Source organism: Channa argus, chromosome 7 (assembly GCF_033026475.1).
Source record: "Channa argus isolate prfri chromosome 7, Channa argus male v1.0, whole genome shotgun sequence".
NCBI classification, from domain to species: domain Eukaryota; kingdom Metazoa; phylum Chordata; class Actinopteri; order Anabantiformes; family Channidae; genus Channa; species Channa argus.
The window spans coordinates 5,607,115-5,634,505 of NC_090203.1; the positions used below are offsets into that span (position 1 = coordinate 5,607,115).

At 42.6% G+C, this 27,391-nt stretch overlaps 1 protein-coding gene and 1 long non-coding RNA gene across 3 annotated transcripts; one reads left to right on the forward strand and one right to left on the reverse strand.

Moving 5' to 3' along the window:
• The first annotated feature begins 1,990 nt into the window (after positions 1 to 1,990).
• Positions 1,991 to 20,919, forward strand: nr2f5 (nuclear receptor subfamily 2, group F, member 5). Of its 2 annotated transcripts, XR_010914874.1 has the most exons (5): positions 1,991 to 3,206; positions 13,183 to 13,463; positions 14,865 to 15,111; positions 17,779 to 18,001; positions 18,661 to 18,799. XR_010914874.1 is itself a non-coding variant. In XM_067511059.1 (4 exons), the coding sequence occupies exons 1-4, from the start codon at positions 2,840 to 2,842 to the stop codon at positions 18,978 to 18,980; spliced, it is 1,215 nt and encodes a 404-aa protein (XP_067367160.1). In that variant the 5' UTR covers positions 1,995 to 2,839; the 3' UTR covers positions 18,981 to 20,919. The 2 variants fall into 2 exon arrangements, 1 of the variants encoding a protein (XP_067367160.1); XM_067511059.1 differs by lacking the exon at positions 17,779 to 18,001 and having other exon boundaries at positions 1,995 to 3,206; positions 18,661 to 20,919.
• A 4,308-nt stretch (positions 20,920 to 25,227) lies between these two features.
• Positions 25,228 to 25,870, reverse strand: LOC137130521 (uncharacterized). The gene is made up of 2 exons (XR_010914861.1): positions 25,526 to 25,870; positions 25,228 to 25,275 (listed from the first exon to the last, which is right to left on the reverse strand). It is a non-coding gene; the product is annotated as an uncharacterized lncRNA (long non-coding RNA).
• Positions 25,871 to 27,391: the final 1,521 nt, after the last annotated feature.

The window sequence follows — 27,391 nt, forward strand, 5'->3', positions numbered from 1 at the left end:
CACAGGTAAGGTTACATGTGACAGCAATTAAGCCGAGCGCAGGGCCAACTTTATGGCCTCCGGCAAGCGCGCCGCTGCACTCTGGACCCCTGAGTGAGGTTTAATCTTTTTAGCGCTTTATTTTCCTTTTGGGAGAAGCAGAGTTGGGGCTCTTTTTTGTCTAAAAATACATGATCATTTAGTGTCCTGATGAAGTATAGCTGATGATTGGTTTTGCCTCCTGTTTGGCGCACAGCTTTGCCAAATATGACTTAGTGACCAGCCATTAATGTTTTCACGCGTTACTTCCCCGTGAGTCTTTTTTACTATTGGTATTCTTGATATTATCGTTATTATTGCCACGTAGGTGTGGGAACGTGGGAAGGTGTCATGAAGTATGGCCCATGTAAGGCACACACATTTAAATCATATTTATTTCTGCTACAGATTTGATTTCGGGCGGAAATGTTGTGTCCAAAATTGTCCACATTGTAAGACGCTTTTTGCAACCCTTTAGTGACAGATTTGTTAACCTGAAATAAGTGAATTTGAAACAAAGTGAATCCAAACTTAGGGTGAAAACAGCTGGGCTTATATTTTCCTACATTGGGCTTGGCATTGAGAGGTGAAGTGTGGGAGTGCGTCTAAACACATTAGCACTTCTCTAACCTCGGTCCCATGCGGCACGGGGCGGTTGGACACTCGACCCCCTGGCAGCGGTGTTGTTGAAATTACCTTCACACGACAAATCAAGAGCCTATCTGGGAAAATAATCTGGTCCCCGCTGCTCGCAGCGTGAAAACCCCCATTAGAGAACAACACTGTCGCCGTTAATTACCACAATGGCCATTTGCGCGTTGACTGAGACTGTACAACACAACAAAACGACAAAATCAACACTTTTCCGACTGGTAAACGATTTAGGGAGTTTGTGTGGTTCGTGAGAGGTTTGACACCTTTTGTTAATCTTGACTTATTGGAGCTGAAAGGCTGTTTCACTGCACGATGTGTGACATAATACACAATATCCAAGATGTTTATTATTCTGCAGGGGATTTTTTTTTTTGGTGTTTTGATATATTTAAGCTACATGACAGAATAAGAAATGGGATAAGACAAATGTATAACAGAACATTGATTCAGAGCTGCATGCGCACTGGACCTAAGATTGATGACAAGGCAGAGCTGTATGTAGATAAATCAGTTGGCAAAATGACCTCTCATCGTTGATCACAGGAGAAAAATAATAAACAAGAAATTATTACAAAAACACACCGGGCGGTGCAAAACAAGCATGCATTTTCCCCGCCTTTTTCTTAAAGATGCCCCGCAGACATGTTTCAATATTTATGGAAAAATGCTTTTCTACTCCAACGATTATTCTTAATTCCTCATCCTTAGTGAACGTGCAAATACTTTTCAGTGCGTGTAAACTATAGGGGGCTTTAGTTTGTGTGAGTTGGCGTATTAAACCATAGAGAGAAACTCATTCAGCAAATGATTGTAGGAAACTGCATTCAGCTGCCATACACACTTCTGCACAGTGAAGGCCAAACATGCAAGAAAATAAGGAAAAAAACATGTCTGAGCGGAGTGTCACTTTTAATTGCTTCACTCATCATCATCGAGACGTTTACATTTGCTCTGAAAGTTGATTTGAAAGATGAATGTTGGTTCAACGAGGTTTGCATTTCTCTATGAAATATAACACATTCAGAGCCCTTAAATATACACTCACTTAAAATGCCTGCACGCACAAAATGCATAAGATTTTATTTTCAAGGAGACACCGACTTAACCCACTTTTCAGTACTTGCATCACAACAACCGCTCCTATCAGTCAAACCCATTCTAATCGACCTCCATCCAACCAGAAAGCACCTTATTTTTTTTATCAGACTTTTGTAGCCAATCACAGCCGGTCCTTCCCGTGTCATCTCTCCCGCTGAGGGGAGGGGTTAAGGCCTTATTGGGCAGTTATGACCTTATATGGAGCGCCGCCATGGGGGCAACCGTATGAGACAGCCTGCCAGTGACACTTTCCCCAAATTGTAGCTTTGACTCTCAGAGACGGGACAGGCAGTCGAAGAGCGAAGACTCAGACTCGAGCGGCAAACATCGTATTGCTCAAACTGTTTTTGTTTCATTTTTCCCTCGGGGACATTTAGGCTGTGTGCGGCGTAAATAAATATCAGAGCGCACACCGCTGTCCAATACCTCACCGTGGCGCGCAAGAACACGGGGAACCAGGATTGTCTACTTTCTCGGGACTTGTGCTTCATACCGTTTCCAAGAGCTTGCTGGGACTAAGCAAATGCCAGCACACCATGAAATGCGAGCAGTAGTAAATTAAAGCTTGTCATTTCGAGAGGCAGATTTTTTTTTTCTCACGAGCGACTCCAAATGCAGGACTGAAATATTGTTGTCAGTGCTTGCCCCATATGAAATCGTAGAGGCAAGCAAGACGTCAGGTAACATTTTCTTTTTACAGTCGACACTCTGACTTATCGGACTGGCGTTTCCAGGAGGTTACACTCTGAAGAACAACGTGTTTATGGATTGCTGCGCAACGAGGAGCGCCGGGAGTTGTAGGCTACGCTCTTCTGCATCGATCATGTTGAAGCCTCGTTGCTGCTGTAAACTTTGATAGATGTTAGCAGAAAGGACTCAGTAACACAGAAAAGCAAAGCGATTTAAATACACGGGCTCAGATACGTTCACGCTGACCTTTAGAGGAAGTGGGAAGCGCCTCTTTTGCCCTTCCTCGTATTTACTCCCAAGAAGTCAGGACGGATCTCTACCACTCAGTCTGACTCACTTTCTGTGGTTTAAACAAAGACCGAAGTGTTTGGGGGATAGCATGGCAATGGTAGTAAACCAGTGGCCAGAGAACATTTCTGCAGATCCGGGGTCTCAGCTGCAGATTTGCGGCCAGGAGCCCGGCGGGGCACCGGGGACACCCAACGGCTCCACCCCCGGGAACGACGCACTTTCCGGCGACAAGATCCCCAATGTGGACTGCATGGTGTGCGGGGACAAGTCCAGTGGGAAGCATTATGGTCAGTTCACCTGCGAAGGATGCAAAAGCTTCTTTAAGCGCTCAGTGAGGCGAAACCTCACCTACACCTGCCGGGGCAATCGAGACTGTCCAATCGACCAGCACCACCGGAACCAGTGCCAGTACTGCCGACTGAAGAAGTGCCTCAAAGTCGGCATGAGGAGAGAAGGTAAGGACGGAGCTGTGCTCTGTGCCTGCGTGATTGATGGATGTCAGCGTGAACACCGGAGACGTTTGTTTACAAAACGTTTTTACGTGCGTAAAGTTGTGCGTAATGTTGTTCACTGTATCAATCTTAACAGGTCATTAAATCCGCCGACAAAGACATTTAAAACAAGTCACCAACTCATTTCACCCCTGTTTCTGTTGTAGTTTCACTTGTTTCATGACTTACTGCAACTATCATTGTAACAAACGATGAATAGGCTGTGAATTATTATGTTTAGATTGCAAAGAGTTATTTCACCACACCGACAGATTTACTTTGGTTTGACATCAGTTTGGCATTTGCATGTGCTACAGAGAGTTTTCTGCGTTCAATAAGCGTCATGTTATTTGATGCCTGTTGATCTGAAGGTTATGTTCCTCTCTCCAGCCGCTGTTGTTATGGGTAAATAATCAGTCACCACCTGCGGTACCACAATGCTTATGTCACATTCGTTTAACGAATTTAAACCATTCATCCCGATGCGCTCTCTTCTGTGAAATCCCTCCTTTGTCCCCCTCTTTTAATTATGCTGTTTGCTCACCGACACCCAGAGCCGCTATAAGAGGATGCCGCTACATTTGTTGTATTGTGTTGGATTAACAACGGGTCAGTTAGTGCCAAAGAGGAACAGTGGAAACGTGTTGGTGAAGAGCGCTCCCCTCATTAATTATCATTCAGCAGCGACACGCCATTCAAGAGAGATGCCATGGTGCACATTTTAAAAAGTGAACGAATTTATTTATCCAAATTGCTGTGTTGGCAACGCCTGTTTTTGTGTTTGTTTGTGGAGTTTGGAGGAAATTGCTGGACGGCAGCCATGAACACATAATTAAGAGAGCCTCTTGATTTATTCTCGGCTTTTTTTTAATCAAAAGGCATGAATGTGTGCGCGTTACGTTACAGTTCCCGTTGGGTAACGAATGCTATGACGCGTACACCTCGAACAGGTGTAAAGCTTTTAGTCATCTTGTACGCGCAAAAGAAAGTACCCGCATCTCCTCCTGCCGTTGTATTTTCAGTTTCAGAGGACAAAATAGAGTCAGCACCAGCATCCCAGTGAGCACTCTTGCTCAAGGACACTTTACCAGGAGATGGTAAAGGACAGACAGTCTTTCCACAAGGGCTCCGCCGCCCTTTGTTCTCCGCCTGAGCCAAAATGTAAATACAGAGACGGAGACGGTGGAAATACCCGTCTGTCTTAGAGCCTGGGATGGGATGATCCCCCAGGGTTCCCGCTAGCACACTGCTATGCCTCTGTGACTGTGTGTGTGCACTGTACACACACACACAGTCTTACCTCATGTAAAACACCCGCAAGCCACTCCGACTCGGTCACGCTTCTTTCCATCTGAATGAACCCGAGGAAATCGCCTGACGAGCTGCGTGCGTATTTACTGGAAAAATATCCATTTGATTCCGCCTGGTTATGGTACCTATAATATTATTTTTTAACCTCGAGAAGGTGATAAAAAAAATGTAATGCTCGAAGACAAAATAGGCCTTTTCATAATAGTTCTCATAATTCGTCTATTTTGGAGATTGAGTCAAACCGTATTCAGAATAAATGTCTTTCACCTTCAGTGATAAATACTCAGTTTTTGAGGGTAAAAGTGCATATAACACTCCATTGTGTAGTAACTGGTTAATCTGACATATTTGCAGTGCGAATTTACAGCTTGGAAGGCTGCACATTGTTCAGGAGACATGAGCGCGAAAAGGAATCATCAATACAAAACAATAAATATTATAATCCTGCACATAGAGATCAACAATTAAAATCCGTCTTATTTTATTCAAAATAAAATGTATTTGCATCGTAGACAAGGAAGAAATTATCTCGATTTCTTTTGTGAGAAATAATAAAGTTTGATGTAACGTTTTTGTTTTGTTGTTTTTTCAGCGCTAGTTCTGCGCAAAACGCTTTAAATGTGGAGCAGGTCAAGTCGCATTGGCCAAACTCATCTGTTGGAGCATTTGAGGTCAGTGGGATTAAGCGGCGTCCTCTTTGTCCACTGACTTGTTTATCAGTGATCATTTGTGTACTTAGGCAAACTTTCGTTGAGACGCACGCACTGCCCGGGCCTTTTGACAGCAAATTCTGTAACATTTGATAAAATTACAGAATTAAAGATATATAAATTGTCATTACTTGCTGTAGTTCAATAACAGCCAGAGATCATAATAAACTAAAACACATTTTGATCAAGCAGGACCTCCCCTGATTTTATGAGGTTGAACAAATACAAGTACATTTAAGCGTTTGCAAAATTAAATATTTAGCAATAATTTTGCCAATTCTGCCTTAATTATTCTATTGTTATGTCTCCAGTGCAATGTTTAGTCTCAGTTATGATCGATGATGAAAAATGCATTTCCAACATAAAAAGTGACTGAATAAAACATTGCATGACAGTTCTCCAGTTCACTGAGTTAAAAAGAGGCATATTAATAATTTAGAAGCCATGTTACTTCATCACATCATATGCGACATGACAAACTTTACATAGGAAATAAGTAACAGCACAAACTGAGAAGGCAGTTCCCAGAGGATAGAACAATTTTAGATTTGACATGTTTTGTTTGTGGTAAAGTACAGTATAAACCTGTCACTCTTCTAAGAGACTGTGTTTTTAATACTTTAATAGAGTTTAATATCACTAACACAGCTGCGTGACTTCTCTGTTTAGACTAAGTTAATGTTTAGCTGCCTGAGAAGACATGGTAAAAGTTTCATGAGTTGACTGCTTCAGATTTAGAAGCTCCTACCTTTCAACTGAGGTCTTTCTTTTTCCCCTTGAGGGATGTTTGACCTCTTTCTGTAGACTGTTGTGTAGAACATAATATCATTTGCTGAAGACTTTTATTTGGAACACCTTCCAGCGCCATGACAGCAAACGTTTCTAGCCCAGCCTGAATGGGAACGAACCCCCTAAAACCTTGGCAACATTAGTGTCATTGTGTCACTATGAAGCTGCACAGAACCTCCACTTGTGTCCTGCCTGCACAGTTTCTGGGCTGAATAGGAAGCAGGGAGGCAAAGAGAATCGACTTGACAGTTCCCTAGAACTGGAGTGAATGTTTTAATTTTGAAACACACCACAAGGACGAGCTGCTGACTTCGCCAAGGAAAGACATGCGTGATTGTTTATGGTGCTGATTAATGCACGCCTACACAATGTTACCGTCATCTTGTCAGATATGTGTGTCTTGAGTCATATAGCTGGGCAACTGTGTGCATACAACACATGCAGACACACCCAATTGCCAGAATTGGTAGTAAATGTAGTGATAGTAAATAGTGCATCCACTTGTATTACTAGGATCTGCAATACCCACATTCATCATGCACAGCATGAAGGATGCTGCCTCCTTTGACCCATATCGCTCTCCAACAAAGTACCAATAGCAGCAGGGAAATATAGGTCAACCAAAACTAAAACATTAATAACAAACAGGCAGAAGTCAAAGTCCAAATGGGTGATCTGGCCGTGGAGTAAACACCCAAATGAGGAGCGGTAGTCTCACAGACAGTGTGTATTGACTAACCTATACCCCCACCGTGGGCTTGTTGCAACAGGGGGCAATTTAACACCGAAACATTGTAATCTGGCTTCACTTCAGCTCTTAAAATCTTTACCGTTACCTCCCAGTAATTTAGCTATTGACATTTTTAAATACTTAACCCCTGTCACCACACTCACAGTCATTATCAGAGGCCACTTAGAGGGAAATGGCTCCAACTGAGAAATCAGTCAGAAGTGCCCAGCCTCCATTAAAGAGATCCACTGGAGCCTGTGACGTTATCTCCAAGGCAAGAACATAAATGATGCCGTTTCTTTAATGCTTTTGGACTCATCAAGGTGAGGAGGTTTCTTGTTTTAGCGGAAGCTTAACCTCTGCTTTTCTTTCTGCACATGTTCTCGACACCAAATCTACGCAGAGCCCACGCCGTAGGCTACGCAAGTGACGTGCGGACGGGTGCTTTTACGAGCATTTAAACTTGTGTGCAGGCGTGTAGCAACCGCTAGCCAGTAGCACAGAGCAAAAATAGCAGGAGAAGCCTCAAAACATCAATAAGTGTCTTGTTTTCTTTTTCTTTTCAACATATTTGTGACCACAGGTGTAAAGTAACAATATATCATCATTATGCTTATAGAAAATGTAATCGAGTTGAAATTGCTACAAAATATATTTGCCGTTGCAGTTTATATGTATGATTTCCAAGGGGCAGGTTTGGTTTAAGTAATGCTATGAGTATATTTTAATTGTTTTTCCAGTCTAAAATGTTTGCTGTTCAAAAAGCCTGTAAAATCAAAGTGACTATAAGGACGGTCGTGCAGGTTTTAGCAGCGAGAGATCTCTTCAACACCAGGACCAAGCTTTCTGCAGTAGTGTGGCAGCAAAGGTCTCAATAGAAAATATCTACAAAGGCAAATTAAAGTAAAAATACACCCCTGTTCATTGCAACATTAATATGACCTGATGATTTTAATGTTTAATACACAACAAGCTTTGGTTCACTGTGTCTTCTGACAGCTGTCGATCATGGCCAGTATTTAATGTTTCCCATGGTGATTGGTGTGTGTGCTGCTCGATATCATAAGAATGGGAGGCAAAATACCTCTATTACTTCATCGCATTGCCCATTTGACTGTACAGATACAGCATGTTAGTCATAATATCTTTTGCGCATTATGACAGTAATACAAACTGAAAAAATACAATTAAAGCCAGGCAGCTAAAAACTGTAAAAAAATAAAACACATGAATGCACAGCGTGAATAGAAATGTCTCCTCCACACTCCTCCTCCTCTTTGAAGGGTGGTGGGTGGGGAAATGTAAGTGTAAATGAGGATATAGCGTGAATCAGAGTTGCTGAGCACGGGGTGAATTCGGTTTACTAATTAATTCAGGAACTGCCTCATCAAAGTCTGAGAGACTGAGGCAAGTGCATCCACACAGCAAAAGCAAGCAAACTTCCTCACGCAACGCTTCTCTGCCCTCCATCTCTCTGTCTCTCTCTGTCTGCGTCACGGTTTTCCCTCTCACTCCTGCACTGCCTCCGGTTTTTCAGCACTCCCGTTCGGTTGTGTCTCTCACATTCGCTGCATACCTCTGCTCTCTCATGTACAGCACACAGCTGGGGACAGACTCAGTCCTCTCTGTGTCTAGATGGTTGGCTCTCATTAATTCCTCAGTAGTTAACAGTGGTAAACAAAAGTCGATTTTTCTCTCTTTCTGGTTGCTTTACAGTTCTCGGACAGTACAAATTCTCTCATAGCAACTTCAGGAGCTGTGCTTTGGGTGCAACAATTTCCAGCTGCCCCCATACTTTTGTTAATGTTCCAAATAGCCGTCAATGCTCAACACGGAACACATTAAATACATTTAATGCCACACTTTTTCCAGTTTCCTACTCCAAGATTACACAAAGCTGCACCTGTTACCAAAGTTTGTAACACCTGTTACAGCAGGGGACTTGAGGGGGGCAAAAGCAAGTCGTACACACAGCACTGACATGGCACACGTGGTAGAAAACTGTTCACAAATGTAAACTTTTAGCAGCATCATTAGCATTCACTTGGAGTCACGTTTTAGTTTGGTCTCATCCAATATCTCATCCATATCACATGCAACATGCAAACTCCACGTAGAGAGGCAGCAGCCGCCAGGTGGATTCAAACCAGGGACCTTTCTAGCTCCGAGACTCCACCCAGTACAAACCATACTACACTAATTATTAACTTGATGTGATATCAGTGATGCAAACAGAAGACTCTGTCCATAGAGTAAAATCCAAAAACATTTTTTTGTTTTTACTTTATTTCGTCTCCATGAGGAAATATTTGAGGTGCTGCTAATGGGGGTTCAGTGTACTGTCTAAGGACACTTCTGGGCACCTAAACACTGACCCTGTGGTTTTTTTGAAGAACTGCTTCTTTAACTGTCCCACTGCTGTGTGGTTGTTGAAGTACAAATTTAGGCAGTGCTCCGAAGGTGGCTCAAGAAAAGGTTTTACAGAGCTGCCTGCTGTTCTGTTGTACGAAACTGGTATTTCCAGAGCGACACGACTTCAGCACTGAGGTTTTTACCAGGTATTTAATCTCTGCTAAATATTTCCCTAACTTTTTCTGCTCAGTATCATCTCTGTGTTTGCCAGCCTCTTTATCTCTAACCCTCTCCTGGTTTACACATTAGCTCCTCCCCGCTCCTATCTGACTCTCTTTGCACTGCTGCAGAGCAGTGACCTGCAGGTCAAAGTTGGGGGGCCAAAGTTAAACTACGAGAGCCACGAGGATATTACCTCGGTGTCACATCACATGCTGCCGTCCCAACTGGATCACAGCCACGTATATCTGCACAATATGCAGTGACATACATGAGTCTTTACCTTTCCAGTGTTAATGCTGATACAACCCTGAAATGAGCACACACTCCAGCATGTACGTTCTGTGGAGCTGTGGCATGGAAGCATGGAAGCACAGTCACAAGATCATGCATGTTTATTTTTTACCCGCCAAAGGAAGCTTTAGAAATGGAAAAGCTACTTATTAGGCCTTAATTGTATTTAGCTGCTTTAATTCCACTAACAGTCTGACCCAGAGGCTAATCCAGGGCAGCCAGGCAGTGAACCGTGCACTTTGCCAGCTGCCATTTGCTGAAGTGGCATTTTGAAAGTCGCAGCTGAAATGTCCCATGGTACCTCAGTTTGCATGCACTTTTCCTCCTCTCCCTTGTTCTCATGGCCTCATTTCATGCCCTACCTACATGGAATGCTGTTTTGATTTGGGTTTTAGGGAATTGTAGGTTGTTTTTAGTGCATTTTCAACTCACAATAAAACGGTAAGCTACCGAGCACTAATTAAATAGGAGCAAACAGCCAAACCCGAGTCAATATAACAGCCCACCTTTTATTCTCTATCCTTTATTCTTATCTTCAGGCATCTGTTTCGTTGTCATTTTGTTCTCTTCTGCTCTTACTTTCTGCCCTTCTCCTTGTCAAGCAAGTACATTTCTCTGGCTCATCTTGTCTTTTTTTCGCTTTATTCTTTTGGACCTCTCTCTCGCTCTCCTTGCTCTTTGATTGTCAGTGTTCCCAGAAAGCTGTAGGCGAGGAAAAACAGAGAGCAATGTGTCTCAGGCAGATGTACTCAAGTGCTCTGCCTCTCAGCCACGAGTGACCCCCACAATGAGGCTTTTGAAGAGTCAAGTGGATCAAGTAGATTTGCCACCATCTGCGGGATTAACCACTAATCGATACGAGAGCAGATTAATAGCTGTGAATTCATAATGATAAGCAGAAGGGTCCCAACAGGTCATGGAATCTGTGGAATGTCATTGATTCATTTAATACCTGTTCCACCGAGGTCCGAGACATTATGTTTTACAAAATGTTCAATGCATTGACGAGAAAACCAAAAATAGTAGAAACCAGGTTACTCCACCCGCCCAACAACCACCACCCCTTTGTAGAAGATTTTTTTAGTTGGAACACATTAACAAGACAGGACAGGGTGACAGTTTTAGGTCATGAAAGTTCTCAGACTTAGAAAGATAGTTGGAGAGAAGTCTGTTGAGACTCTTTCCCCGAGGAAAACCACAGAATGCGTCGTTTCTTCAAGTGCCCAATATGACATCTGTTTACTTTACATTCATGGGACTCGGCCCTTTAGTAGCTGTACTACTTATGATTGTTGCCTGTTGTGAGCAAAGTAGGAAGTCAAGTATAGGCAGTATACAGTAGGCATGAGGGACTTACTGAATGGGTCTGAGAGGTTTGAAGATGGTAAAAGAGTTAAAAGACACAATATGACCATGAAGAGATGCACAAAAAACACCAAAAGACACAAAACTACAAAAAAATGTATAAACAACAACCTGAAATTACACATTACAAAGAGAACACACGTAAAAAGACCAAAAAACACAACTACTTAAAGCACGTGAAGCATGTAAAATAGCACAAATTAACAAAATGAAAGCGTGGGGGGGCCTTTTCCTTAAAATCCGACCATGGGACATCCAACCAAATGTCAAATTTGACACAAAGGACTGTGTCAAAATCAGTTTCAACAAAGTGGTTATTGTTCTAATGGCGACACTAAAGGTCCCAGAGCTTAAGTGGGCTTTAACCAGAAACCACAATCGTTCTCTAACCATAATGAGGGGTTACAGCTACTGTTTCTTTGCCAACTCCTAACCAAACCTCAACCATGTTGTTGTCACATCATAAAACAGGTTTATTTTGTCAACAGTCATTTGTAACGGTTTTGGAAAATAATGTCCATAGGGGCACCGGCCCAGAAAACGCTGTAATTCAGAGGACGTGTGCCTTTCACCATGTAGCATTACATCTCTGAGGGGCAGTAACAGCGTTGTGCGATTTAGCTCTCACTTCAAACTCAGAAAACCTCCAAATGAAGCCACCGCATGTGACCAGGTAATCTGACAGGCGTCCTTTGCAAAGCAAGACAAGAGTTGCTGGAGAATGAGTGACAAGGAATGTCCCATTGTGTAATGTTGTCTTAGTCACAGGCAGCAACTCTTCATTGCTCCGCGCTGTGCTGTTTGCCAAAGGAGACCACATTCTTTTCCGGGACATGGGTTGACACAAGTTTGTGGCAAAAACTAGTTTGAGGTCACTGCCTTTTGTGCACAGGTTTTTTTTTTTTTTTTTTTTAAATAATTGAGGACGGACTAGAATTAAAGACATTTGGAAGACATTCTTGAGGGATTTGACCTCTTATTTTTTAGACACACCTCACTGCCTTAAATTGACACAGCTGCTGTGTGTGTGAGGCGACAGGTGATGCAGAGTTGAAAAGCATTTTCCAAACCCCTCCTTCTCCATTTTCCTTCACCCCTCTGTGCAACTCCTATGTCCACCTGTCCTTTTATGTAAACCACCGCCCTACATCTGAAGCTCCATTTCAGACTACATTGAGCTCCACACCTTTTTGGTCTTTCCCCTCCTTCTCCCTCTCCCTGCCCTCAATCTCCCCTTTTCAACTTATCGCCTCTCACTCTTTTCCACCTTATCCTGCCATTTCACCCTTTTACCTCATGATTCTCCTCACACATGATCCCCCCCCCTTTGCGTTTTTATTGCCTCTCTCTCTCTCTTCCCTTTCCCACTCACTCTGTGTAACAGTAGATGGAGTTATTAGTCAGACAGTGGGGATGACTGAACAGGTGTTTTCCAAATGGGCCTTTGAGCACTCGCCGCATTATCATTGCCCCACATGGGGGGTTGGGCATTTCTGTGTGTGTGTGTGTGTGTGTATGAGAGCTTGGCCTCTGCGTGCCCTTTTCTACTCAGACTGCGCTGTTTGCCAAAATAGGGAGGGTGATGGTGGGGGTGGGATGTATGTATTCATGTGTGTATGCATATGTGAGTGCATAACATATGTAGGTGTGAAGAAGTGTTATATCTTTACCAGCTGCTGCTTGTCATTACTCACTGATGCACAGCAGCAGCGCAGAATGGCCTTGGCGCGGCCACTTTCCACCACCTCAGTGAAAAGGCGAGTGCTGGCATATTTAGGATTCAGAGAAATGTTTCTTCTCTACACTTTTTTGACCCGTTGACCCCATTCTGCAGGATGCCCCCCCCGCCCACCCGACACATTTTATATGCCCAATTTGCTTCTTTTTTAAAATTCTTTGTCTCCTCTACCTTACGTTTCTACTGCAGGCTTTTAGATTTCCTTCGGTTTTTTACAATCAGGTTCAGGTGTACTGCTTGGGCCCGCTATTATAGCAGGCCTCCTAAATTATAAAAAGTAATAATTGATCATAATTAATGGACATAAACTGATCATTTATCATTTACCACCTGCTCAGGGTGCTAGGTGGACTGAGTTAGGCAAACAGTGTAAAGTGAAAACTGCATTTTCCCGAATTAAAACTCATCCTCATCTGTCTTGTTTTTATTCAGCTGTACAACGAGGCCGTACATCGAACTCGCAGACCAGCCCAGGACAGTACCTGACCAATGGCACCGATCCGTACAACGGCCAGCCCTATCTCTCCGGCTTTATCTCTCTGCTGCTGCGTGCTGAGCCCTACCCCACATCTCGCTATGGGTCCCAGTGCATGCAGGGAAACAACCTGATGGGCATTGAGAACATATGCGAGCTGGCAGCCAGGCTGCTGTTCAGTGCTGTTGAGTGGGCCAAGAACATCCCTTTCTTCCCTGATCTGCAGCTCATGGATCAGGTGAGTCGCTTTTGGCTTCAGAATGTAGGTTACTATTATAATACAACCCCATTTCCAAAATAGTGAGGGTGCTGTGTACAATGTGAATCAAGACAGAATGATTGTAAGTCATTTAAAAGCTATATTTGTTTGCAATATTACAAATACAACATACTAACTGCTGAAATTGAGCAGTTTGATTGTTGTACAGCAGCTGTAAATGTTCCCGTGCACTCGAGAAGACATCACCACTATGGCAGGATGTGCCCGATCATTATTATACTCATTTGTCAATGTCATGTTTTCATATTCCCATGCCTCCCTTGCAAAAATCATTTCACAGTTGTCCCACTCATAAAATAAAATCGTTTTGCTGTCACTGACCTATGACCTGTAAATTTCACAGATGATTTTCCATATGGTACTCCTGTGTAGTAGTTTATAGTATAATTATTTTTATTTTAACTTTATATACATTATGCGTGCAGTGGGATGCAAAAGCCTGAGGCCAAAAATGAAGATATAAGCTCTCTTCTGTATTATTTTTAAACCTACTGGCACATCTAAGGAGTAGTCCATCTTCTTGTAATGTGTGGGGGTGGTGTGTCGGGGCAGGTGATAAATGAGTCCCTATGAGTAAAGCTTATGTTATTCCAGAGTAGACTATAAATAGCTATCACTAAGACAGCATTTTGCTACGTATTATATCAAAACATATTCTGTTTTTATGCGCCCTTTTAAGTTGGTTGCCCAGGCATTTGCCCACTTTACCTAATGGTAGTTTTCTGAGTCAAATTAATGGTAAGGTCTAATATGAGTAAAACACTCAGGTAGATTGTAAAGCTGGATTAGTGAGTAGACGAGTCTCTTTGTCCGACACGATGATGTTTAATGTTCCCAACAACCTCTGTAGTGTCTTTCAGCCACTTGTTAGCCACAGCCTTTTTTTTAAGCCATGTAAAAACTTAGAAATAGCACAAGGGAGGTATTTACTGATGAATTTTATGCTGTTGACACATTTAAATAACCCATAGACTTTGGGAAAAAGGAAGCAGAAGTAAAAAAATGCAAACTAATTTCCAGGTTTTAGAACGTATCTCTGTAGAACTCAGTTGGACGTTGTGTCTGTTTACACCTAGAAATAATGTGCTTCTACTTGCTCTTTCACTCACATTAATGTCAGCTGTAAACGTAGTCTCAATCCTCGTGGGTAATAGAGAAGGAGACACCTATGCCAATTCTGAACAGCGCTCAAATGTGGTGTAACAATTTTAAACATATCTCTTATTAGAAGCGTTATAAGTTAAAGTAATGAGACCATGTAAACAACATGAAATAGAACCTTCACAGAAGAGGTTATTACTTCCTTGCTTTGATAAACTAACAAACTTTGCCAACCTCTCTGTACTATTCAAATTCTAGGTGGCATTATTACGCATGTCCTGGAGTGAACTCTTCGTCCTAAACGCTGCCCAGTGCTCAATGCCACTTCATGTGGCCCCTCTGTTGGCAGCGGCTGGCCTGCATGCCTCACCAATGTCAGCAGAGCGCGTGGTGGCCTTCATGGACCACATCCGCGTCTTCCAAGAACAGGTAGAGAAGCTGAAAGCCCTGCAGGTGGACACGGCCGAGTATTCTTGCCTGAAGTCCATTGTTCTCTTCACATCAGGTGAGTTCCATAGAAGCACATTAATACATATAAACAGAGTATAAAAACAAGGGAGCCGCTTGTGCTTTTGATCCGAGTCAAAAATTAGACTCAGAAAACTTGAATCCATATTTATAGTAGTTCGAATGTTTACACAATCTTAACTAAATTGCAGGATCTGATGCAGGTTAAATTAAACGTCATCACATTTCCATGTTTACCCATGTGAATATCTTATGGATGAACACATTTTAAGTTAGATATTCCAAGTCAACGGTGCACAGATAAAGAATATCTAAATCAGGTTGGTGGTGCACTGCAGCTAAGAGAAGAAAACAGACATGTCGCTTACTTATTTCTAACCTTTGCACAATGTCAGACTGGCAGAGGATTATGAGTAGATTCTGATGTCAACAACTGTCACATTTATCCTTTGAGTAACGTTACCAGTGCCCACGCAGAAAATGAGGAACAGGCAGATGTGGTGAGCTAACTTCCACTGGCTCAGGAACATTAAGCTAATTAGTTTATTATTTATTGTCAACATGGACGTGACACAAGTCTGAATTAAGTTAGTGTAAAGGCTGCGGCCACAGAAAGTAACACTCTATTATACAGGAAATACAATAACCTGATTTTAAGGAAACACAAAGCAGACTTCAACTATACTTAACCCATAACCTTTTAACTTCTGCTAAGCTGACTGACCGAGCAGTGACCTTTAATGCTGCAGCAGATATTGTCTCATTGGCTCCATATTTAAAAGCTGCTGCAACAGTCCTCCCACTCCTCAGTCAGGGTCACTTCCCTCAATGATTTTCACTGTAATTTGATCGTTCTCTCATACTGTTAAACGCAGCCACCGTCTCTGTGAGTTGCTGCTTGTGCCTCACTTTACTGTAGACATATACAGTCATTATTTCTAGGAATTTATTCCTGTTACAATCAGCTAAAATCACAAAGAGTTGACATGGACTTAACATCTAAATAATGCACTATCTTCACTCAGTAGGTTATATTTCAGTATATAGTTTGAGTTAATGATAAAGAAAATTCTAATAGGCTTGTAAATATTTATCTGTTTATATCCAAAACTCTTTAAAAAGAAATAGGTCACTTGAGCCTGACACTCTCATCGTGTGGCATTACATTTCCCCACCGAGCTGCAGACAAATGTAATCCACACATGGTGTTTTTTTGCATCTTGAGAAACCCATGAGATATGCATTGTTTTGATACGACTCATACACAAACCCTGTTGAGGTTTATCCCGGCAGTCACTGGGCTCCAATGCAAGCCAAAATACTGTCACATCTGGGATACTTCACTTCAGAGATCATGCCTTGTGACCCAGGGGGAAACGGATGTTGCAGAAGCCAACACTGAGATGTCTTTTGTCCATGGTTTTTTTTTTTTTTTTTTATTGCATTTCCCCTCTTTTCTCCATTGTATGGCTTGTCAGATTCACTCCGTGTGTACGTAGCATCTCACTTCCATGTATGTGGGTGGCTGTGGATCCACCTCTCGCTTCTCTTCTCTGCTTTCATCAGCCATCTCTGCTTTGTGATCCCATCTATTATTGAAACCAGTCATTCACCCCTCCTCCCTGTGCTCCCCAAAATCAGCTCTGGCCCTGGGACCCCTGCCCCCACCACAGGAGTTGAATTATGTATGGTGGGTTTCAGTGAGACTGAGGATTCGCCACAGCCTGAGCAATGACCTACATAACCCCTGTAGCCCTGAGCATCCCATGTGACTTCCCTATATGCGGGCAGATATGCCCACATGTACACTCATGCAAAAGCTGCACGTCTTGCCAAAAGACAATACATTTAGTGAAACGTGCAGATATTAATACAAATTTGAATGTAATGGAGGCAGACATGCGCACACGCACACAACTAGACAGACCCGTTGATAAACCTGACTCCTGCAGAACGGGTACAATGAGCTAACAAGCTCAGACAAACACCAATCGGCTGCACCTCCCTCCGAGTCCCCTTCCTCGGCTCCCCCTGTGAAGCCCAGTCCCATCAAGGCACATCATAGAATGGGCATCTCAGTCCTGCCACCCTGATCCTTCACCCCCAGTGACCTGGTGTGTGCCCAAGAATCAGACAAAAGAACAGGGCGCTTGGCGTGGAAGGACGCCCACAGAGCTGTCGCTTCAGCACGCGAAGTGGTTTCAGTCACACAGACAGCTTTGCTAATCCCAACTAGGCAGTGAGTGCCTTGTCACGCAGGACCCAAAATGGCAGCCCAACAAAAAAGCAGTCCAGCTGACCAAACCCCCACCCCCAAGTGGAGAGAACTACAACCGAAGCGGGAGCAATTATTCACCTAGAGCGATGAGAATAGGGGCTGCTGGGGGTGTAGAGGTCTTGACACCCTTGATTAAAATATGAGGTAAATGAAATTTTTTTGTTGTGCGGAACTGAAACCCAGCAGGGCAGGATTTACGCAGGGGGCAGATCAAAGTGTGAGATGACAAAGGGGACTCACAAGCCAAAATGACAGATTAAAACCTACGAGCCAGTGCTTTTAAGCTGAAAGACTGAGCAAGAAAAGAAATTGCCCTGATTGAAAACCTGTCATCTAAATGAGGGTTCACTCTGGGGCCAGAGTCAAAGAGCAGCACTCCATGTACAGTATGTGGCAGAGTACAGTAAAATGTGTCTTTGTTTTCAGTTCACACATCTCTGACCTCCTTTGCTGAATCCCCTGTGCCCTCCTCTGTGCACAGAGGGTGCCAAAAGTATCACACAGTGTTACACACTCTCTCAGTTGCGTGAGAGTCTTGCCAAGGCAGGAATCGGCAAGAGGCGAGGTGTGAGGAGGTGGAAGGCAGAGCTTGACCTCCAGCGGCGGGGGGAAAGGGAACGTTGTAGTGTGCTGTGAACACAGATCACAGGTGTGTAGTAGATATGTATCTCTGCAGTGACAGGGGCAAGATCTGCGTCATCACGCTCTTTTATTTCTTTCAGTCACGGAATAAGATTCAATGTATGTGACAATAGTGGGTCAAGTGAGTCGCACACATGCATTGAGCAAGATATTTCAATTTGAATTCTGGTTAAAAATTTCCTCTTAAAGCTTACGAGATTACACAATGTCAGGTTGTAAACTGCAACACCACAGATGTGAAGCATCAGAACAAAAATCCGTGTCAGGCTCGACATTTTATAATTTGTAATAAAGGGGAAAAATTCTGGCTCAATCCCATGACAGATTTTTGCGGTCACCGTTTTTGGTGGTTGTTGTTCCTGTTACTGCAATTCTGTCTCTGGTCTCTTCTAATTAATCACCTTTTCACAATCACAGAGATTATGTAAGAATAGAAAGTATGATTGATTGGACTTTATGTATCCTGACATGTCCTGCAGTCAAGTAATTGAAGGAACACTGCTAGTCTTGTCAAAATGAACATTATCTATTTTGAGCTCTTCATGAATGTTTTTCTTCATTAATATCTGCGTGTAGTCATGTGCTCGGCTCATATTCTGTAGATTCACTCAAATGACTTTTTTGACGCACTGACAAACCATAAATCTCTCTCTGCCTTTCTTGTAGATGCTATGGGGCTGTCAGATGTCGCCCACGTGGAAAGCATCCAGGAGAAGTCACAGTGCGCCCTGGAAGAGTATGTAAGGAACCAGTACCCGAGCCAGCCAAACCGCTTCGGACGCCTCCTCCTCCGCCTGCCTTCCCTGCGCATCGTCTCCTCTCCCGTCATCGAGCAGCTGTTTTTCGTGCGCCTGGTCGGCAAGACGCCCATCGAGACATTACTTCGTGACATGTTGCTCTCGGGCTCCAGCTACAACTGGCCCTACATGCCTACTGTGCAGCGTGAGCGGCCCATTTCTCTTCACTACAATGAGAACGGGCCATGAGGCTGACAGGCGGATGAAGGAGAACACGCAGGAGAACTTCAGGCTGAACGTCCATCCGACTACTCATCCATCCACATGTCACTCCCTTCATTCTCTTCATTCAACTTCTCAGCTTTTCCCGAGGAAGCAGGTTCCTCACCATTCCGCTCGCAAAACCAGACCAACAACCCTCGGCATGTACAAACAAGCAAGCCAATCACCATCGCAGAAATTTGGTGGCCCGTCGCAGGCGGTGTAGTCTACATTTGAGATGTGGCACGAGATGGACAGTTTGGTAGAACGGGTTATTGCACAGTTCACCAGCAGGTCTGTTGGACTCACTTTAGATGTCAGTCTCAAACCCCTTTCAAACAGGGGCAACAAATAACAAAACATTTGCTTTATTGTTGGTGCTACACTTACAGAGACTGTGTACAAGCATCCCAGCATGACAAATACTGCGCAAGGGCTTTGCCAATAGGACTCTACAAACAAGAGCACAAGGCCTGTTGTATAGTTACTAATTTTATAAAACCAGAAGCCATTAAAAAAGAGATATGCCAAAATGTCTTGGACTTATGCAGAGGACATGTTTTATTGTTTGTTTGTATTAGCACTGTTTATATGGAGAGAAAGCTCATGATTGTGTCCATATGTACAGTATAGCTATCATTGATTAATAGGCATCTATAGCATATTTGCGTTCGGTGGGAAAAGCTCAGGTTCAAACGGTGGGCAGGCAGGCAGACAGACAGACAGACAGACAGACAGACAGACAGACAGACACGCCAATATCAGTACACGTACGAAAAGACAAACCAGCAAAATTGACACTTATTGACAGTCTGTGCCAAAACTGATAAATGCATATTGTTCGGATTATTTTTGTGGTAGTGTTGGTGATGAAAATCTTTGGTTTGTCTATAATTTGACTATATGGTAGTTTGGGGGTCTTGGGGGGGGAGAGATGGAGTTTGTAAAAAAATTAAATAATTAATCCAAATAAAAGCGTAGGCACTTGCGTTGTGAACTAGTCAAAACCTACACTTAATCGCTCCTGTAAAATCACAGCACTGGTAGATTGTTGCTGCCCTTACACTATTAGATCAATCTACCTTTTTACTTATTCAAAAGGCCCATTGTAAGTTTACTGCAACTCCTTACATGATGCCGTCACAGGAGTGATGAACAACCCTTCCTTAGTAGGTTTTTTATGATTGTCAATATAGGACCTTTTGGACTGGGGGAGGGGGCATTTTATAAAACTAGCTGTACTTGCCTTGGAAAAACAGTTTTGTCACTGAGCATTTATCTTATGACTGTGCCATAATCTCTCGTCACCTGTTATAACAGGTATTATGTCAGGAGCAGGAATGAACTCACATGATGTGAAGACTGATAATGTGCAACAAAAGTGCGAGAAAAGTGGGGCAAAAATGCAGATATTTTTACTGCATCAACTTAAAATGAGAACAGATATTTCTGTAAATAATATCATCAGCACTTTCATTTTTTAAACATCACGCAAGTTCTTCTCTGCTTCCTGATGATGTTGTCACGTAGGGAAAAACCCCCCAACTCATGTCATTTCGAGCTTATTGTACTGATAACGTGGAAAAGTGTATCACTAACCTCTGAAAACCTCAGTCTACGTTACAATATTATTCTAGTTGGACTTATGACTGTGACTTAGCTTAGGACTGTTTTTAAAATGTTTTTTTTGTTTTCTTCCCATTGGTGGAAGCAAGTTTGTTTTGACAACTTGACTCACATTTCCAACGTGGCACGGTGGTATCAACATCAAGTACTGGTACTGGAGAGCCATCTGGAATCTTAGAAAGCTGTCTGTTTCTAAAGGAACTCACAGAAAGTTTCTCTGAGTTTGTTTTTATCCCCTCTATTTTTTGTTTGGAAATATGGATTATCCATTAATTGAAATAAATTCTGTTGTTCACACTAATTTTTCTGCCGTCTGTTTCTGAGTTTGCATTCACGGATATTATTTTTCAGATGACTGATTTAAGCTACAGATTGTATTGTCAGTTCTAAACACTGTAATATTTAGCTTTCACCTGCAAATACTCAATAGGTAACAAGTTTCCTAACTGGCTGTTCTTTGCTAAAATGCACTGTGGGAGTCGTGGTCAACATCTCACCCAAAACCTTATGTGCATAATATTGTGCCTTTGACTTTTTGATGCAGTTGTTCTGATAATTCAACAACCGGGGAGGGGTTTTAAGTCCATGTAAGCCATAAAAATGCCCCAACTGTGAGTCACAAAACGTCTTCTATGGGGAAAATTAAGGAGCCTTTTATGACCAGCTGCCTGAATTAGTTTCTGTGTAACTCCATTAGACATTCGCTGCCGCATAGCTCCACTCTTCCAGTTCACAATAAAAGCTTTCTGTTATTAATGCTCTGTTATTCAGACCCAGTTGTTGGTAAGTAGGTTCATTTTATTTAAACGAAGTATTAAAAACCCCCCTTGAGAGCAGCTGTAGACATCGTACCACTCAGGATAAGACACATTGAGAAATGCCACTTCAAAACTTCTATGTTCGTGCAAGGTTAAAACTGAGTAGTACATTTGTATTATTTTAAAACCAGTGCACAGGTGGTAAATCACTGTTGTTCTTCGTCTGCTAGGCTGCAGGTGCCTATTGAACCTTTCACATCTACTCAGTCACAGCATGGCATTTCCAAACTTCATCCATGACACCAATAAAACACTTCCACAAAAATAAATAATATATTATTATTCAGCTTCACACTTAGAGACACATGTGCCAATCAGTAAGTGCGTTTCAATTAATGATTTCAGACCTTATGTGGGGTTTTTTTGTGTGCACCCACTGAGATGCAGCCCAAATGTTGATACAGGCTTGACAGAAAGAAAACAAACAGCATGACTCTGTGTGTGTATATGTTAGTGGGAGAGAGAAAGGGAGATAGAAAGAACACACATGGTCTTTGACCTGTGGGTTCAAGGTGTGTCACCAGGTGTGTGCATGTGTGTGCATGTGTGTGTGCAAAGTTGTGTGTTCAAGTTTGAGTAAATACGGCTACAGTTAGCTCTCATTGTCAACAGAGTGAGACCAAAGAAAAGGAAGAAGAAGGTAAGTTCTTTTAATAATTCAAATGTGATGTTAAGTTGCCTCCTTTTCATCTCACACACACACGTGCACACCCACGTGCTCGCACACACAAACACACACACACACACACACGCCACATGGTAACCTTGTGTCCTTTTTCCCAATCTCCTCCTCTACTCTAACTACCTCCCCCAGTCCTCCTATCCTAACCACCCACCGTCCTCTTGCCTCCTGCCCAAACCAGTCCGTGTGTGCATATGCGCATGTGTGTGTGTGTGTGTGTGTGTGTGAGAAGAGTAGCCGATTGACTTATGCCTTCATTTCAGAGCTGTCACTCCTGGCCAAACACCATGACCCCTCAACCTCCATTTTGGAGGCACACGTTTTTTTTCTTTCCTGCACTATATGAATATAAAAAACACATGTGGACCAAAGGCGTGTGTGTGTGTGTGTGTGTGTGTGTGTGTGTGTGTGTGTGTGTGTGTGTGTGTGTGTGTGTGTGTGTGTGTGTGTGTGTGTGTGTGTGCATGTTTATGTGTACAGGTAAATCAAACTGACATAGCTCCTTTGAATGGCAGGAGCTGAATTACTTTTGCACTTCAATTTTGCACAGCTGCCATTTATGGCAAACACTGGGCTCAGCATGAACCATAAAAGCAAAATACATTGCTTCAAGATACAAATCAAAGCCAGCAAATATCACTAGGTACAGGACCAGGTGCGGCAATTACTGGTTATTTCTTTGTGGCTAAAAAACTTTGCATATTACAAATATGCGGTTTATTTATGTGGATCTGAAGAGGAGGTGAAAATGTGGGTATTAGTTTTTTAAGGATCAGTTGCAGCTGAATTCATAAAGACTTATTTTAGAGGGACTCACTGGAGTCTCTGTCGTGCGACTCTCAGCCGTCGGTTCGGCCTGCTATAAAATATGCTAATCTGTCTTCAAGTTAAGAGGTTTTATAGATAGTGTTTTATTTAGATGAGCATGGCAACAACAAGCAACAATCTCTGTAAAAAGTAGTTAAAGTTTATTTTACAAATCAGGGTAGTGTGACAAACTACAACAAAATTAGTCTCATCGTGACTTATACAAAATAAAAATTAAATAGAAATTCATGGACGGTGCACAAAATCTATGCTCCCCACCATTTTGTTTCCAAATGAATGACTCGTTTTGACATCCATACTTCTCCCCGTGATATTGGGATTCTTATCCTAAAACCAAGTGAAAGTCAGTGAGGTCACACTGCATAGCTCTATGATGCATTCATTTACACATGCAGGACAGAGACAATGCATCCATCGGTGGCCATACCAATCAGGTCCCAGCCAGAGGTCGAGATGACAAACACAATAAGGCAGCAGATTCATCACCCCGTGTGCTCTGACAGTAATTGTCCTGGGTCCATGTCATGGTCCCTCTGTTAAAAATACAAGGGATGCTCCTTTGACAGAGATGACATCGGCGCCAGTCACATGCATTTAAACCAGACACCTCCGCTATTTGTTATGACACACTTTCAATTTAGCAAAAGGGCCCCAGTGAAGATGAACAGTGCCCTACGTGGGAGGAGGACAGCCTGTGAAAGCAGGCTGCTGTGAGTGTAATTTAGACTTGGGTCGAGGAGGCGAGACACGTGGAGTCGCATTGTTTAATAAAAAGGCGTGTTTTCTCTTGTTGCTAAATGTGAGTGTTAGGAGTACAAGGGCAAGCTAGACATCCATCTCGGGGGGGATACAGCAGCTCAAATCGACAGGTGGAATGTCAGACTGAATTGAGGTCACTCTTTGTCTCCGCCAAAGAGATCCTGCTTACTGGCTTGCCATCAAAATGTAGAGAGGTATTAAATGAAAGGGAGGGGGATGAGGCTGGACAGCTGTGTCTGTGACCCGTGTGTTGTCGGAGCAGGGAGGCTTTCTGTTGTGGAACATGTTCATTCACAGATGTCTCGGGAAGAGGTGTACGCCTGCCACGGACACGCGGTGTTCTGTGAAGGATCAATAACCTGATGAGATGTGATGAGACCGTTGTTGCTCACTTCTATCTAAATGTTAAACGGGTCGACTGTGGAGTCTTTCTGCTCGGTGGAGATAATATGCACATCTGTGGAAGTGAATGTGGTGGTGAGTGGGTGGTGTAAGGCGAGTGGAATCACTACGCTGTGGGAGTTTAACTATTAATCATTTGTTAGACAGATAGGCTGATCTCTGTCTGTGTCTCTCTGATTCTCATATTTGTTTTATTTGTTTTTCATAAAAAGAAAACAAACATGATATAGTAAGGACTTTCACGGCATATGAGTGTGAACGTTAATTATTAATGATATGGGAAATTAAAAATAAAGATGATCGAATAGGTTTTAAGCTGGGCTGCTTCCATAAATACTTAGTTCCAGTAAATAATAAAAAAATACAAAGGAACCATATCAAGCTTACCATCATGCATTTTTGATTCACTCCCACTGGCCTCAATGTTTTGTTGGAGTGGGCAGCTGTTCACTATCTCCTCAGCAACAAGTGACAAAGGAGTCAACTATCTGGTGAACAAAGTGGAGAATTTAATTACTAAAGGATCTTTTTCCCCTCTCAGACGAAAGGCAATAAGAGAAAACATTCATCAAGTGGCCAAAATCGACCAACAATTTCATCATTAAAAGGTTATGACACAAGATATCACAACGTTAGACCGGTCACCTGGTTCACACCTAACCATGTTTATTTAGCACCTAATTCCAAACTAAACTACCACTGATGTGTTTCTACCAAAGGGCACTAACACCCAAGCAGACGTCAAAGAACTAGAGTTGATAAAGCTCCAGTCCAGCTTCAGCTCACTTTACAATTTGTCTGAGCTGACAAGTGGCAAGTGAACACACCATAAAGACTACAGGTGACGAGCATGCAGGGAGGATGTTCTGTGGTTTATAAGAGGGAGAGAAAGTGAAAGACCGTAGACATATAAACTGTAAAAAAAGCAGTAATTAGGTTATCATTTTAAAACCACCGTTGCTCACCACCGACGATTTATAGCTGCGTCTACTCAATGATGTGTCTGATAAGAAGGTACAAATTGTACTGTTTGTGTGCTGTTTAAATGATTCCCCTGAAGTACACGTGGCCAGAGCAAAACTGTTGCTCCCATCCAGTTAATCACGGACACAAGGCGATCTCTTTTCACTGGCATTTATTTCCAAAGATGTTCATTATGCCGTGAGAACTAAATAAAGTTCAAATATAAATAAAACACACATATAAATTACAATCTTTCTTTGACATAAACAGAAAATAAAATACAACACAAATAGCTTAATAAACTTATTTCAAACTGTACAATATCACTTTATAAGGATTATTCTTAAATAAATATAGGTAAATAACAGTTGTTACGTTCCTTTACATGTCGTATCGCTAATTAAACCAAGTTGGTAACAGTCGGTACAATATAAACAATGACAAGATTCACGTACCTCATTGGCCGCATTAACATACGGGGAGAATATAACTTCAGCTTAACAAGTCTTGCTCTGTCTTAGACCTTGGAAACATTTTACAGCAACGTAACTTAAAACATTATCTTCAGCTGAACACGACAACTCGGCATCACACGTGTAACATAATGATGTCGCACTCAATAATAACCTGTCTTTACCTGGACTGGCGAACATTGGTTCCGCTTGGGAAACACTATACAAATGACTTAAGAACGAAAACAAATATTCTTAATCATATAAATTTCTCCTTTTCCGTACAAATTATATGTAATCGTACCTAAAACAATTATATAAACTTAAACATTATACCTGCTTCTAACAGCAGTTATAAAAACCAAGTGTGCGGACACTCAGCCACATTGCGGCTAAATATCCCAATACTCAGCCCAAACTGGCCCAAATCCATGTACCCCAAACATCACCAAATCCGGCAACTGTTACTGGGCCAATGCTGGCCCATTTCTGGTAAGCCAGTGCCAGAAGAAAAGCCACAACTGGCATAGTTTAGCTTCACGTGGGGAAAAGCCAATCAGAGTGGTTTCTCCCACCAACAGGGCCGACGATGAACTTTCAACACACTGAAACGGTTGAAAAGCCACCGACGGGAGTCCGAGTAGTGATGATGGTGCCAGACACATGGCAAAAACACGGTCAATGGGCGCTCATCAACTGTCTGATGTTGACCGATGGCCGGCCATCGACTTGGTACCCCCCCGGCCCTTACGGTAACTTTCATAACATAACATAACATCATTTCAACAAAAGCCTGCCTCTCTCTATTTTAACAAAGAACTGTACACTTTACTGCATTGAGGTTGGAGGACTCGCTCTCACCATTGCTCATGTGTTCTCAGAAAATCTGGTAAAATTGCACAACTTGTAAAGATAATAACTTTTATTAGCATAATTCCTTGCCTCATCTATGTAGTCTTTTTCATATCTGTTTCTGCAATGTCCATTATAAAAACACTTTAAATTCTTCTTTAGCTCGACGGGCTTTAATAATCCAAAGCATTTTCTGTACCATGACAAATCCAGCTGCAAATCTCCACCACTTTTTTTAGGAAATGTTTTAAGAGAACAAGTAAAGGTGAAAGTTCATTGTGAGTCTCATTAATTTCTGCTTGTTTTTTCTCCTCCGTTTGATTTATATCTGAATGCTTGACAAAAGGGTTGGGCCTGAAACTCTTTACAGAGGAGGCCTTTTTGACACTAGATATATATACAGCAATGCATCTTCAGAGCTAATATTATAATGAAATGGATCTGTGTCTATGTGTGTGGCCTGACAGCGCAGTGTTTGTGAAGATGTCCCAAAAGCAATACCTCCGTTTCCAGAATCAACACACCCCCATTTAGCATTCCCAGATCCCCTGAAATGAAACGTTCATTTTTCCATAACCATCATCTCCGGCAAAGCATTGCGAGGGAATTGGATCTGCCTCTGCACAACCCCTCTCCACTCAGATCTCATCAAGCGTGGGTTGGAGTCACCCCTCTCGAACGGAAATTGCTCTGAAAGGAAGGAAAATGTACATCGCCAAAAATGGCACAGGACCCCTTCGCATGCAGACACCAACCCCCCCCACCCCACCAATGGTTTTCTTATAAATCCTTAAAGAGGACCCAGACTCCAATGTATGGCAACACCATCAATATTGATGTGGGAGAAAGTTCTTCCAAAGCTGCCTCAGTCACAGAACATTAATATTGATGGTGTTGTGCACCAGCCCGGATGCTCGGTGTGACTCTAAAATGGTAATGGCATCTGGACTGGGGGTTAGAGGCCAATATCATTGCTGAATATGGACATAGCTGTTTAGCTGCATGCAGGACAGGGGG